At 35.2% G+C, this 16,290-nt stretch overlaps 1 protein-coding gene across 7 annotated transcripts in view; it reads left to right on the top strand.

The window, feature by feature from the left end:
- Window positions 1-16,290, top strand: part of LOC105833494 (DNA helicase MCM8) — a 209,574-nt gene that overhangs the window by 110,682 nt on the left and 82,602 nt on the right. For all 7 annotated transcript variants that reach the window (XM_036287742.1, XM_036287736.1, XM_036287737.1 and 4 more), the window contains one exon: window positions 12,739-12,902. In XM_036287742.1, the coding sequence (XP_036143635.1) occupies window positions 12,739-12,902 (164 nt within the window). The remainder of the gene's footprint in view (window positions 1-12,738; window positions 12,903-16,290) is intronic.

Raw genomic sequence — 16,290 nt, 5'->3', positions numbered from 1 at the left:
AATAAACAATTAGCAACAAATTCGCGAAACCTGCATATTCTTTCAAAAACTAAATTAAGAAAGACTTTAATACCAAAATTAGTCGAGCAACAAATTCTATAAGGGTATTTCTCTTTAAGAGAGCTTTTTTCTTGAATGCGTTCCAGCACAATCACTCTGCTAGTTTTTTTGCAAAAAACAATTAACAATAAATTCAGAAACTGAATATTCTTTGAGCACCTAAATTGAAAAAGACTTTAATACCGAAATTAGTCAAGCAACAAATTTTGTAAGAGTACTTTGCTCGTGAACGCGTCCCAGTACAACCAGGGGTGGTTTTCAATTGATAGGGATGGAATAACAAAATCGGAATTGTTATAAATTGCAAGCAATAAAACCGAGGAACCGTTATCATTCGATATATGTGGTGTGATTATTTATAATTTTAGAACGTTTTGTTGCTGTAGGGTAACTTTGAAGGTGGTTTTCGGGGTTTAATAATGGAGCAAAAAATTCGGGAATAGAGCAACTAATTGGCAATTATTTAGATCTAAAGGTATCCACATTTGTTTAATTAAAAAAAAAGTTTTTTTGGTTGTGCTAACTTAATTTTAAGTTGGCACAGCCTCTATTTTCTCTGAATTGACTGGAGCAAGAAAATCGGGAATGGAGCAACTAATTAGCAACAAAAGAGCACTAAATTTTTATATAAGTTTTATTTGATTGTGCTAATGTGGCTGTGCCAACTTTATAGATGTAAAATAATTTATAGTGGTATAGTAGGAAATACAAAAACTAATGCTCATAATGCAATGGAGTAGTGACAGAGAGCGTCGGTAAACTTGCAAAGTGATAAATCTATACAAAATGTGAAACTAAATACTAAAATACTATAATATAATATAATTGCACAGTGATAAACAAGCTTCCAAATTGCTATTACGATATTAAAAATTATTTATAGTGGTATAGCAGAAAATACAAAGACTAATGCTCATAATACGTGCAATGGAGTAGTGACAGAGAGCGTAGCTAAACCTGCAGTGTAACTATGGTAAAAATTATAAAAACAATAACAAGCTGGAAAGAGTTACACAGTCCTAATAGCTAGAGTGTTAAAATAGAAATGGTAAATAAAGAGTAGGAGATGTGCACACTATTAACAAGGGAACAGACAGAACTGTTTTTAATGAGCTTTGGATATGTTGCAGAACATAAGAAAACTTTAGACCCATATTTTCTTTTAGCCGCGTATCTCGACATTTAGAGGTTGAAACCAACCTTTGAAAATAACGCATTTTTTCGTTTTTGCGAATATCTTTGAAAATATAAGGTTTATGAAAAAATGTTTTATACAAAAGTTTTATGGCATTTTATTATACTCTGTACAATAGTATATTTATATTTTTCAAAATTTTTAAACTTTTTAATTTATCCCACCTCCACTTCTCTTTTTTCAACATTTTAAAAATTTTGTGAAGACAAAAATTAAAGAGCATTAAAATTTGAATTCATCCATATATAATAATATATCGGTTCCATTATTCTCAATTATTGGCAAAACGAAATGATAATCTCGTGCTAGGCGCCACGCTAGAAGTTTGCGTTATACATATGTCGTACATGTGTGTACTAAGATTGCAGTCGGTAATTCCATTTCTCATGGTAAAAAGTTCGGACAGCCATTAAAATTCACCCTGTATATAACAAAAGTATATATGTACGTATGTGCGTACATTTTTATTGTTACAAATGCGAATATACATAGATTAATATAAAACAAAATAATTTTTTAATATTTAAAGCTGCAAATACAATATAACAAAATATATAATATTAAAAGAAAAGTATAAAATATAGTATAAACTACAATAATTATTTGCATAATTATTTACACTATATGCACATAGCATGATAATAAAGATAATATGATTATATAATTTAATTTTAATGAGTTAAAAAATACATTTATACGGATGTATATATACATTCTGCACATGACACGGGCAAATAAGTTTAATATCAGTGTTGATAGACAGGCCGGTTGTTCTCGCGCAGGCGCATCACGTGAGGCTTTAGTAAAATATCCATTAGTAATAGGAAGGAGATCTTTGATTCCCATACAATTTTTTTGCAAATTTATAAAAAGGTTAACACATTTTATATATTTAACACGCACGGATATATTTGCACATTGTTTGCATATATATTTGTGTATATATACTCAACATAAATTAAGGAATTAAAAATAATTTACATTTAATAATAAAAATCAACTCAAAAACGAAAAAGAAGGTAAATTAAGGGAATAAAACATATATTTAAAATGAAATAAAATATTTTATTTTAAATATATGTTTTATTCCCTTAATTTACCTTCTTTTTCGTTTTTGAGTTGATTTTTATTATTAAATGTAAATTATTTTGGCGGAACTCACACAGAATACCGATATTTGTCACAAGGTTAAGGGAAAATCGCCAAAAAATCTTACCAGTATTCATCAAATAAAATACGATATTTATAAATTATTTTATTTAATACGAGAAAATAGACATGCGTGTTTATTATATAAAATGTGTTAACGTTTTTATAAATTTGCAAAAAAATTGTGTGGGGACCAAAGATCTCCTTCCTATTACTAATGGATACTTAATGGATTATTGAAGTCTCACGTGACGCGCATGCGCGAGAACAACCTATCCGTCTATCAACACTGATGCTAAATTTATTCGCGCGTGTCGTGCGCAAAATGTATTGCATATATAAGCTTTGTTTTTTATTCCTGCACTGCTGCACTAAGTGCAATAAGTTAGAATGAGAAAAAATATATTTGTCTTATTCTAACTCATTGCACCAATGCAGCAGTGTAGAAATAAAAAACAGACCTATACATTTGTATAAATGTATATAAACGAGAAGCTGCCTTTTCAGCTCGTAGTTGGCAATGTGAATAAGTATATTGGATAGTGTATTGTCACAAGTATTGTTCTTTCGTGAACATGTAAGTATCTGCTTTTAATTTATTACTTTTTAATCTTCTGTTTTTTTTTACTTCAATATTATTGAAATTATAAAAATACGTCAAATCATTACTGTATATGCTGTGACGTGGCAGTTTCACTATCACGACGAGTAGCGTTCTTTCCCCGTCACAGGCTGCGAATTTGCGCCGGGCGGACGAGCGAGAAGCGAGAAAGAGATTTCTGGGGAAATGCGACGACTAATTAGGTCTAACACAGACTAATTAAGTCTAAGTATCTCGTTTCTTTCGGTTATTGCGACGGGCACCTTGCCGCGTGATCGTCAAGGAATTTAGAGGCGAGCCAAGAACGAGTGCGAAAGGAGGTACAAGCTGCAGGAATTTCGCCAGCTCGGCTAGCAACGGCCGAAAGCCATGGACCGCCGAAGGGGCGAGGCAAGCGGGCGGAGCGCGAGCGAGCGCAACGCAACCGGGAAAGCCAAGGCCGACGGATGAAAAATCGGCGCGCCGGCTGATAACAAAACGGCGCGGCGGGCACACTGGAGGTGCTGATCTGGAAGCAGAGGCCGCGGAATCGCCCCCGCGGGATGCGGGACTCTTTCGCGAGGGCCGCCGAGAGGCGCCGGAGGACGCCGGCGGAAGATTCTGTCTTCGCGGAGGACTCCTAGAGTCCCCGGAAGAATTAGAGCGCTCACGATCCTGCGGACGCAGTACTGCCCTGCTGTGATTGGGGCCACGCGATACGCGACGGTCAAGGCGCAGTCTCTAGTGGAGGTTCGCGGCGTCGATCGCGGATCGACCGCGATGCCTCGGGTTTTTGCGTGCGTACGGGCGATTAGTGCGGGTGCCTTTCCGAGAGATGTTTCGGTGAGCGTGGTTTGGGAGTTATCGTTACCGGACAGACGACGGCATTGGCGAACTCACTCATAGAGAGAGGACCTGGTGACGGAGGAGAGGACAGCCAGGAAAGTAATTGCTGAGGTGGCCCGTATCTTTCGCGTCGATTGCGCTTTGTAAAGCCACTGGCCGGCGAGCCACCCCGTTCTCGTTCTGTATCCAACGCAGATTAGTGTTAGTGTTGCGTCAGCCGCACGGCGGCCTCGCGATTTTGGTGCATTATCAGATTCAAACGGGAGAAGCTGTATCGCGTCGGGTATCGTAGCCAAGGAGGAGAGCGGCTCTCGTTGGCGATTTCTCCGGGAAGTTAGCGATCACATGGGAAAAGTAGTCTCCGCGGATATCGTTCGCGAGTATCGCGTCGCGTGAGTATTTTTTGCGTGTTAAGATTGATATCGGGAAAAGCGTCGCGGGTCGAATATCGGTGAGCGCGTGGTCGTAATCCGGCCAACACCCTCAGGAATTCGCGTTCGCGGTCCATCGTTGCCGGGATTGTCGGCACGTTGCGCTCGCTCAAAGCAAATTATATGGTGCGTAGCAAGGGTTGCGTTTGCGCGCTACGGTTGTACTTATCGAATCTGTCTTTGTGCGGGCGGAAATCGTCTAATACGACCCATTATCTTTTTGGTCTTTTATTCATTTTTTTTTACTTGTTTTCTAGCAATAAATTTTATTATTTATTATTTTAGGTGCCGTGAAACTATTTGACTTTTTGTCGCATTTTACGCTATCGTGTAGTGTGCGCCCCTATCCTAGACCCTGCCCCTCTGCCGTTAGGTAAGCTGGCCGTTTTTCGCGTGCGAATTGAGGCTGCCTGTGGCGAATTTTCGTGAACTGACGTACCGTCGAGTACATCTGGCGCCCAACTCGGTCGTTTGTGCGCAACCGAGATTCGCGCGCGAGATATTAGGCACGCGGGCCGTTCCGGAAAATATTCCTTTCCTGCTCCTACTTCTCGGTATTCCTTTGTTGCTGTCTTTGTTGATCGCGGTTTTTCCGCACGGAGGAAAAAGTGACAATGCATATAATAATATATGCAACATAATAATATATGAAAAACAAATGAATAGAGCAAGATTTAAAATACAAGTTATGTGTATATATTAAAATAGATCAATTCTTTAGTCTTAAAAATTTATTATATTAATAATTAAAAAGATATGTGCAATTTAATTCTGTCATTATTATTCATTTTTTGTCATCTTTCATATTATACCCATGCAATAAATATTAGTGTTCTTTTATTTCTGCCTAATAAAAATTTTAATTTGTATAAAATTATGTTTGTAACAATTATTTCAACCTCTTTTCCATTTTCTTTTATTCTTTATTTCATTTTTACTTCATATTTTTTAATTAATATTTTAAACTTAATAAATTGTATAATTATGTTATCTTTATCATCAGAGCGTGCTACACTATATGCTATGTGCATATAGTGTAAATAATATAATTATGCAAATAGTTATTGCAGTTTATATTTTACACTTTACATTTATATTTTACATTTTTTTCTTGATATATATATTGTTATATTTGCAATTTTAAATATTAAAAAAATATTTCGTTTTATATTAATCTATATTTGCATTTGTAACAATGAAAATGTACGCACATACGTATATATATATATATATATATATATATATATATATATATATATATATCCTACTTTTGTTATGTATATTGTTGTACCCCTCGTGAGTACGATTAGGGATCGCTGCCAGAGATCTCGCGAGGAAGGTATTTCGTCACTTACACCGTTATTTGTATTGAACACTTTTATTCTTGTATTCGTTACAGTGAATAGATCGCGACCCCGCAAGGCAGAGTGTCGCGTCTATGAGCTCGTTGTCCACGACCCCGCAAAGCAGAGTGTCGTGTGTTGTCTTAGTTTGTATACTTCGGATTGACCCGCTCCTCACCTTCTTTCGCCGGTTTATATATCCGATAATTCGGTAGTTGGATCGAAAGAAGGGGAGGAATTGCGTGAGGGCGTAAATCGGTCAGTATTCCAAATTATTGCTTAGACAGCAAGTGCTGTCTAAGGAGCATTGCGCTAATTGTCGAGCGGATTGCGCGAAACCTCGCGCGATGCGCTTGATGCTGACTGCTGCAGCTGACCGACTTACGTCATCGTGCTACGTGCGACACCTTATTTATCGTTATGAGTGTGTCACTCATAACAATATGCATTTATGCTTTATATTGTGTAATACGTTGGGTATTGTGTAATTAATATTAATCCGTTTTTGTTTTAATATAAAAATATGCGCAGGAGAGGCAGTTATTAAATGTGACGCGACTAAAGAAACTACTAGCATGGCGCCTAGCACGAGATTATCATTTCGTTTTGGCAATAATTAAGAATGATGGGACATATATTATTATACATGAATGGATTCGGCTTTTAATGCTCTTTAATTCTTGTCCTACAAAATTTTCAAAATGTTGAAAAAAAGGAGTGGAGGTGAGGTAAATTAAAAAGTTTGAAATTTCTGAAAAATTTAAATATACTATTGTAAAAAGTATAAAATTCTATAAAACTTTTGTATAGAACATTTTTTAATAAATAATTTTTAAAGATATTCGCCAAAAACTAAAAAATGCGTTATTTTCGAGGAGTGGTTTCAACTTCTAAACGAGATACGCGGCTCAAAAAAATATGGGTCTAATATTTTTTTATGTTCTACAACATATCCAAAACTCATTAAAATCGGTGAGGGACATTTCTGTCCGTTCCCTTGTAAGTCACGCTAACACTTTCGTCACGCTCAATTTCGAAAAGATGAGAGAACAACTTCTGCTTGAAAGTAAGAAGAGAAGACGCATGAGTTATTGATGTAGATAATGAGTGTCAGCAGATAAGACGAAAGAGTTTCTAAATACCACTATAGAATGCAAAGGTATTTGAAAAGTAGGATTGGGAAATCTCGGGGAACATCTAATAGACTCGTCGAACTTTACAAACAGTTTAGAAAAATTAATGGGACTGGATGCATTCAACATTTTGTAGATTTTTATGTTAAGAAAGTATATTATACGATTATGCACAAATAGCCACTTCAGTCTAAGACGATACAACTATTAATGAGTCTTTGAAGTTTGGTGTTCAATTCATTTGTAAGGTCATGATAAACCAGTGAACAGTAATCTAAATGCGGAAAAATTAGAGTATTAACTAATTTCACTTTAATGTCGATAGAAAGCGTGTTTCGATGATATTTCAGTTTATGTAGCATAGCCTAGACTTTGCGAGAAATATGGCGAACATGTAAATGCCAAAAAAGATCTGCAGACAGATGAACACCAAGATTTCTGGCTTCACTGACGTACGGGAGAACAGTATCACTGATAATTATTTTGGGCAGGGATGAATTATCCACCGAATGAATATATGCAGAGCTGCAAAAATTTAAAATTTTAGACTTAGCGACATTGAGTGTCAAGAAATTAATCGTCGCGAATCTTGAAACAGCCATGACAGCTGTCTCTATAATTGCAGATAATCCTTGAAGGAGATTAAAGGCAGCACATTGCAAGTATATTTAAGTGTCGTCCGCAAATACTACGTGCTGAGAATTGTTAAGACACTTGCTAATGTTGTGTGTGTGTGTGTGTGTGTGTGTGCGTGCGTGCGTGCGTGCGTGCGTGCGTGCGTGCGTGCGTGCGTGCGTGCGTGCGTGCGTGCGTGCGTGCGTGCGTGCGTGCGTGCGTGCGTGCGTGCGTGCGTGAGCAAGAGGTGGGGGGAGGAGATTGAAGTTTATTAACTTTCTCAGCTATTATGTGTCACATAATTTTACATACATAAAATATGCTTTTTTGACATTTGTTTAAACATATCAATTCTTTTGCAATTTATTATTTCCGCTGATAAGGCATTATATAATTTTACACCCTCATAGTACATGTTTTTTTGTCTACTCCTAGTTCTGCAGAATTTTATTGTAATAGTCCCATCTTGCCTAGTTTTTTCTTCCATTTTCATTCCTAATTACTTATAGTCTATCCCTTAAGTTATTTGGCGCCAGGTTATGTACTATCTTAAATATAAATATGCATACATTATAGTGTAGTCTCTGTTTTATGGACATAAATTGAAACGCTTGTAACATATGTTCTATTGTAGCATACCTATTACATTGTAATATTACTTGTACAGCCCGATTCTGTGCTACTTGCAATTTATTTAATTGTGTTTTTTCCATCTACTAATAATGTTGCACAATATTCAAAGTGCTATTATTGACTTATATATAATACACCTTGTGTATACCGATATAGTTTCCTATCCTATTAAAAAAAACCCGTTTTTTTTTATTTTCTTTAACACACAATATAGTCACAATGGTCCTTAAATCTAAGCTTATTATTAATAATTATACCTAAATTTTTTATTACTTCTACACGCTCTATTTCCATTACATAATATTTCCCTTTAATTCCTTTTTTACACTTCTCAAAACCATAAATTTTATTTTGCTTGCATTCATTTTTAGCATGTTTAGCCTCATCCACTCTTCTACTATATTAAATATATAAGTCATTTTTCCTTCTATTTTTGCACTACCTTCTCCCGCTACATATATCAGGGTATTAGCCACGAATATTTTTATACTGTAGCCTTTTGGGCACATTTTTATTATATATAATAAATAACAGGGTTCCAACACAGATCCTTGTGGCACACCGTGTTCAGTCTTTATTAATTTTAAACAATTATTGCCAATACGAGCTTGTTGCAATTTATCTCTAAGATGTTTTATCCATTTTAATGCATTTCCTTTAATGCCATACTGATATAATTTTTCTATTAATCGATTTTTATTTATTGTTTTAAATGCTTTTTTGATATCCATAAATATTACTCCTATTACGTTTTCTCACTAATTGATGTTTTCCAGTTATTGACAACAATTTGAATTGCCGTTTCACACGAATAATGTTTCCTGAAACCTGATTGATGTTCTGTTATATACTTATTATATTCAAAGTAATCCTAGATTGTTTTTTGACTACTAATTCTAAAACTTTCCCATATATCGGTAAAATATTAATAAATCTAAATTCGCTAGCCTTCCTAGCTTTTTCAATCTTTGGTATCGATATTATTATCGATGTTTTCTAGTTCTGTGGGCAACGACCTTCTTTTAGAGATTGATTAATAACATTAATAAATTCTTTTTTAATGACTGGAAATATCTCTTCCAATATAACGCTAGTTATTCCCTCTTCTTTACTTTTTTTGAAGTAGCTGCATTATAATTAAGGCATAATAAGTCCTTTGTGTTAATTAATTTAAAGTCTTTAAAATATCTCTTATCTTCAATAACATAAATACTTTTTCTATTTACATCTTTATTTGTACTTTTTATAGATTCTACTATATTTTGAATACTTTGTGTATAATACATATTAAATTTATCAGCTAAACTACATTTAATTGTTTTATCTAGTATTTTAAAGTCTATATTATTTATTTTTTTTGCACCTGTGTGTGTTGGTTCCCTTTTAACTAATTTTGTCAAAACTTCACATATTTGTAGGATCATTTCTACTATCATCTATCATAGGCTTCATAATACTCCTTTTCTTTTCCCTAATTATTTTTACTATTGCATTCCTCTCAGTTTTATACTGTACCCAGCTGCACTCTGTCTTTTTAGTTATAGCTTTATCTCTACTAGTTACTGTTTCCCTAATCTCATCTGAGAACCACACAATTTTTCTCTCAGACTTTTAGAATTCGAAATTTTGTTCTTGGTGCTGTAATATTCAGCACACCGACTACTATTTACAAAACTACAAGTCCGTTTGTTGGTTCCTTGAACTATACTTTGCCCTACATTTTTCTCTACTAGTAGACTAAATTTATCAATGCTAAATTTTTTCTAATTTTTTGCAGTATATACTCTATATGTGCTATTATTTTTCTTCCCTTCTAATGCAATTTTTATCTACGCATGGTTTGTTATTTTCGGCTCATGGACTACATATATCTGTGCTAAATTATTAGCAAAGACTAAGTCTATCATTGTCTGACTATCTTTCATAATTCTCATTGAACTGTTAACTATTTGTTTCATACCTAGACTAAACATTATTGTTCGTAATTTTTTTGTTTAAAATGAATCTATCTTAAAATCTATTTTAAAGTCTCCTATTATCATATATTCTCCTTTTATCACCAAATCCTCTACAATTTCTTCTAAGAATCGCGGAAAATTGCCATCAGAGGCACTGATCGAGTGGTATATTATCATTAGCGTCCCTTTATAAAATTTTTCTCTTACATCTATTGCAACACCAGCAATTCGCACTTATAGATTTAATCTCTAACGATCCGTTTTTCCCTGCAGTCGTGCGTGAGGACGGAGTCAGGGGAAATAGGTCAGAGACACTGTTAAAGCTTTTATTATTTTTTAATTGTATCGTTTTTATTGAGATAATCTAAGATAGTATAATATAATACAAAAGATAACAGTGAAGTATAATGTCCGCGGCGCGTTTGTCACAGATGCCGAAGCGTGGCTACCCGCTGTCAGAGAGCGTGGTCTACGCGGTCGATGAAATTCTGTGCCTCAATCGGCGTGACGTGTGCGGGATCTTCGGTGAGTTTCGCGATCGTCGGCGGTCTCGTGCGTATGAGTGTGTTGGTGGGGGTGACGGGCGCGTCCGGTGTTTGGGAAGTATCGCTTTCCTAGCGGTGGCTAGTCGGGAATGTCCGGCCGGGGCAGGATGTTTTCTTACCTTGGTAGCCTTGTGCCAGGAATTGAAGGGAAGGTAAGGTTCGGCGGGCCGGTAATGTCCGGCGGAGGCGGGATAGCCCTAGCCCCACGCTAAGCCGTGCAGGAAAGGAATTGGTGACTTAGACTTGTGAGATCGCTGATAATATCCGGTCGAGGCCACTATTCGTAAACCTTTGGTATCTCGAAATCTGGTCGGAGGAGGCGAGCTCGGCTCGCCGGAGAAGATCTGATCTCTCCTCCGTTTCTGCCGCTCTTTTATACCCCCGGTGGAGGCTCATTGTTTCGTCGTAGGGGGTGTCGTATCGTTTCGTTATTCGTGGGTGCGAATTTGAACATTTTTAACGGCCTGATATTGTTTCTTTCACGGAGGTCGTTAGCCTGCTCCGCTTTGCGCGGTTTGTCATCGACGCAGGGCGCCTGCGTGAGCTGTCAGCCGATGCGCGGTCGGTGTGCTGTCGTTCGTAGGAGCGAACGGTCGCGGTAGTGGGGAGTCTTAGGCGGGCGCGAGGCGCCCTGGTCGTCTCTCGGCGACGATTTCGGCGGTTGGACGGCCGAACGCGATTGCTACGGAGCTATTGTTACAAATCAATAACAATTTATACTTAATGTCTTCTCTTAGGTATAATATTGCACCTCTTTTTATTCTCTCCAACACATTTGATTATATCATAACTTAGAACATTTACTTTACTATCTTCTATTTTAGACATCAGTCTGTTTCGAACAATGCTATAACTGCTGGATCTTCTTTATAACTTGATTATGTATTTTATCCATATGCGCTATCAAACTTTGCGCATTTGTATACAATATCAGTTTCCACTTTCTTTTGCGATTGCTATTTTGTATCTTCCCAGCCGGCCCTTCTCTTCTTCTTTTGCAAAATTGAACGTCGGTATCATTGTTTATCTGCATCATCTTTTATCTTCAGTAAACAATATCTTCAGATTGTATGTTTAGTTTTTATACATACAATTTATACATTTCTTTTCATTTGTTGTACAATCGTTTGAGTTGTGCTTACCTGCACATTTGTGACACGCTACATTTCGTATACAGTTTTTCGCAAAATAGTAGCCCCAACATTTAAAGCATTTCTTGCAGCAAACACGCGGGCGAGTAAACACAGCGTACACACACACACACGTTGCGCGCGCAATGTAGTGTTCTAATTTTTATAAAAAATAAAAATTTTATGTAATGTACTTATTTGATTGTACAACGCATTATGTTATACTAATTTTCAAATTCGCCTTTTCTTTTACGATATAACATGCATATTCAGATATACAGAAACTAAAAAACTAATTTGCGACTAATCTCACACACGCCATTAAGTCCGAACTGTCACATCATCCTTTTCTCGTATCCGTGTCAACTCGTACGCTATCTATCACGCAGAAAGCAACAGTACAAATCCCCGTCATATCTCCCAGGCGACGACGACGATAATAATAAAAAAGACGACGAGGTTTCATAAAATATTTTACTCTTGCGAAACTTTAAATTACGATATCGTGGCTTGTAAGTTACGTAGCTGAAAAATAAAAACTTTTATTATACAAATCAGATCTAAGCTATCCATTATGCCCATTTAAAAAGTCAACCATTATTGAGATCCGATAATCTATGAAATCTCGCAAACGACGTCTCGCGTAAAAGAGGCAGGGGTGGTGCCTCGCTACGCGTACACTTGGCGCGAGGCACTACCGTGCCTCTTAATTGATAAGATAAAAATTGACGAACGACAAAAGAATAACAAACACGTGTGACAAAAAACACGATTATTGATAAAATAGTGCACGAAAAACGTAAAGAAATGGGGCAAAGAACAAAAAAAATAAAGTACAGAACGTATTGTAGATTAACTTTAACAATCAATGAAGAAAATATAGATAATATAGATAAAAGAAATATAGATAATATAGATAAAAGTAATATAGATTTAATATTGAACATTCATATATTAACATTTAACATTGCTACATCCCAGCAATGTTCTTTCAATATTTTATCATATTTTGAATTGATTTAATTTTAGACAGTTGTAATCGGTCTTTTCTAAGTTTTTATAAATGTGTGTATGTTTGATATATAAAATACAATATAGAAAATATAAATGTTCTCGAAAGGTGTGTATATTTGTGGCAATTCGAGTACATCCTCGGGATTAACAGTAACACTGACAAAAGAAACGGGATCAAATGATTTTGCTTTGGAACCTGGCGCTTTAGTTTTAGCAGATCAAGGTTGTTGCTGTATTGACGAATTCGATAAAATGTGTTCTCAGCATCAGGTAAAATAATGAATATTGTTTATAATGTATGATGTGAAAATATGTGCAACAGATAAATCATATTATATATTAAACATATTAAACGGCTTTTTCCGTTTTAATATGTGAAAAAACAAAGCTAATTTTTTTTGTTGAAAAATTACGCAACAGATCGATTTTAAATCTTGTATGTTTATCAATGTATATCTTTAACAATCAGTAAAAAATTTTTTTCATAAGGTATAAAATAACAACGAAGGCATTTCTACAAAAAACTGCTATTAGTGATTTACTAATAATAACACAGGCACACACAAAAAAAGTGATTGGTCGGCGGACCAGACTAGTCAATCCTTATGTATTTTAACCCGCTGAATCCAATGTCAGAATTGCAAAGTTAGCTTGCATTTCTTAACCCCCCAAAAAAATTTTTTTTTTAATGTTGGTCCGGTGGACCAGATTAGTCTATCCTTATGTATATTGACCCGCTGAATCCAAATCCATAATTAGAATTGCTGAATAGGCTCATTTTTCCTAACCTTAAAAAAATTTTTTTTTATAATATTGGTCCGGCAGACCAGAATAATATATTTTTATGTATTTTGACCTGCTGAATCCAAATTTAATGTCAGAATTGCTGCACTGGCTCATTTTTTCCTAACCTTAAAAAAAAATTTTTTAAATTTTGGTTTGGCGGACTAGATTAGTCAATTCTTATGTATTTCGGGTAATTATTTACTTATACGGAGCCACCCCCGATTTCAATGTCCTTTACATATGTTATCAGGGACATGATCCTGAGTAACTTTTTCTTATAACTTAATCGTCGGTCATTATTCGTTGAAGATTTATTAACAAAAGAAGTTTGAAAAATATTTATGTAAAATAGAACCACACACACACACGGGTAGGTGCGGAAGGGGATGGCCGCAAGTCCTGTTATCAAGGTCATCATTCTGAGTAATGTTGTAAAGATTTTAGGCCGCGCTCGGCATTTATTAAAAAGTTATTAACGCGGAAAGTTTTCACAATTATATGTCATTTTTGACGTTGAAATTTTGATTATAATATTTAGACAAGAAATGGATATGAGAACAATACTGAATTTATTAATTTATATTTATTTATTTATATTTTCATTTTTCTTAACTCTAACCCACCAATTTTATGTCGCTATTTGGTTAATATGAAAACATTGGAAACGAACAGCATGGAAAGTTGCAACCCATGTGGTACAGTACAAGCGTGGACGTCGTTTACGTTTAAGTTTATTAATACTGCAGTAAAAACCCCGAAGGTGTTTGCTTCGTGTAGAAAGTCAATAAAAGGGCAAAAACCAAGAAAAATGCTGAGCTCGAATATTCAATTTTTCAATTGTATTTAATTAAACTATGTCCACGCTTATACTGTACCACATGGGTTGCGACTTTTTATGCTGTTCGTTTCCAATGTTTTCACATTAACCAAATAGCGACATAAAATTGGTGGGTTAGAGTTAGGAAAAATGAAAATATAAATGAATAAATATAAATTAATAAATTCAGTATTGTTATATCCATTTCTTGTCTAAATATTATAATCAAAATTTCAACGTCAAAAATGACATATAATTGTGAAAACTTTCCGTGTTAATAACTTTTTAATAAATGCCGAGCGCGGCCTAAAATCTTTACAACATTACTCAGAATGATGACCTTGATAACAGGACTTGCGGCTTTCTCCTTCCGCACCTACTCGTGTGTGTGTGTATTGTTTTATTCTACATAAATATTTTTTAAACTTCTTTTGTTAATAACTCTTTAACGAACAATGACCGACGATTAAATTATAAGGAAAAGTTACTCAGGATCATGTCTCTGATAACATATGTAAAGGACATTGAAATCGGGGGTGGCTCCGTATAGATAAATAATTATCGCATTTCAACCCGCTAAATCCGAAACCAAAGTCAAAATTGCAAAATTAGCTTGCATTTTCTAACCTCAAAAAAAATTTTTTTTTAATGTTGGTCCGGCGGACCAAACTAGTCAATCCTTATGTATTTTAACCCGCTGAATCCGAATTCAATGTCAGAATTGCAAAGTTAGCTTGCATTTCCTAACCCCCTAAAAAAATTTTTTTTAATGTTGGTTTGGCGGACCAGACTAGTCTATTCTTATGTATTTTGACCCGCTAAATCTAAATTCAAAGTTAGAATTGCTGAATTGGCTCATTTTTTTCTAGCCTCAAAAAAAATTTTTTTTTAATTTTGGTTTGGCAGATCAGACTGGTCTATTTTTGTGTATTTTGACCCGCTGAATCCAAATTCAAGGTCAGAATTGCTGAATTGGCTTATTTTTTTCTAACCTCAAAAAAAAAACACTTTGTAAAAGCAGTTTGGGTTACAAATGTATAATCCGGAGCGTGCAGGCTTGCGTAACCACATTACCCGGAGAAAATTCAATACGTATGATAAGTTTGAACTTCTGTGAATGAATAGCGTAGAAAATTCACTTCCTTTTTCTATTATATCTAACTCTTTTATTCTCGAAGGTTTTATGCAATGGCTTTCTCTTACGTTTCTTTTCTTTCATAGAGACATCACGTTTGAGCGTCCAGCAGAAATTAGCCATCATATTCACATCCCACTTGCCTTGATATCGGTACTCCATCTCCTTGATGTCCTGATGAAATTTTTCTCCCTGTTCTTCATTATAATTACCTACATTTTCTGGGAGGTAATTGATATAAGAATCTAAGAAATGCAATTTAAGATTCATTAGGCAACCTAGTTTTTTATAGTTCTTTATCATTTCCGCTACCTTTTCTTTGTAATTTTGACTTTTGTGGTTTCCTAGAAAATTTTCCCCGGCTAATGTGGTTACGCAAGCCTGCACGTTTCGGATTATACATTTGTGATCCAAACTGCTTTTACAAAGTGTTTTTTGAGGTTAAAAAAAAGCCATTTCAGCATTTCTGACTTTGAATTTGGATTTAGCCGGTCAAAATACATAAAAATTGACTAGTCTGGTTCGCTGGACCAAGATTTAAAAAAATTTCTTTTTTGAGATTAGGAAAAAATGAGCCAATACAGCAATTCTGACATTGAATTTGGATTTAGCGGGTCAAAATACATAAGGATAGACTAGTCTGGTTCGCCGGACCAACATTAAAAAAAATTTTTTTGAGGTTAGAAAATGCGAGCTAATTTTGCAATTTTGACCTTGGATTTGGATCCAGCGGGTCGAAATACATAAGGATTGACTAGTCTAGTGCGTTGGACCAACCACTTTTTTTGTGTGCCTGTGTAATCTAATGATATTTATATCGTAATACGATGACGTGTCTATAGTTTGCGTGTATTTTTTTGCAATATTATGATAATGCATTTGCAATGGGACAATTTACATAATATTATAATAATGTTATT

Source organism: Monomorium pharaonis, chromosome 5, assembly GCF_013373865.1.
Source record: "Monomorium pharaonis isolate MP-MQ-018 chromosome 5, ASM1337386v2, whole genome shotgun sequence".
Lineage (NCBI taxonomy): Eukaryota > Metazoa > Arthropoda > Insecta > Hymenoptera > Formicidae > Monomorium > Monomorium pharaonis.
This window is presented reverse-complemented; position numbering and strand designations above follow the sequence as displayed.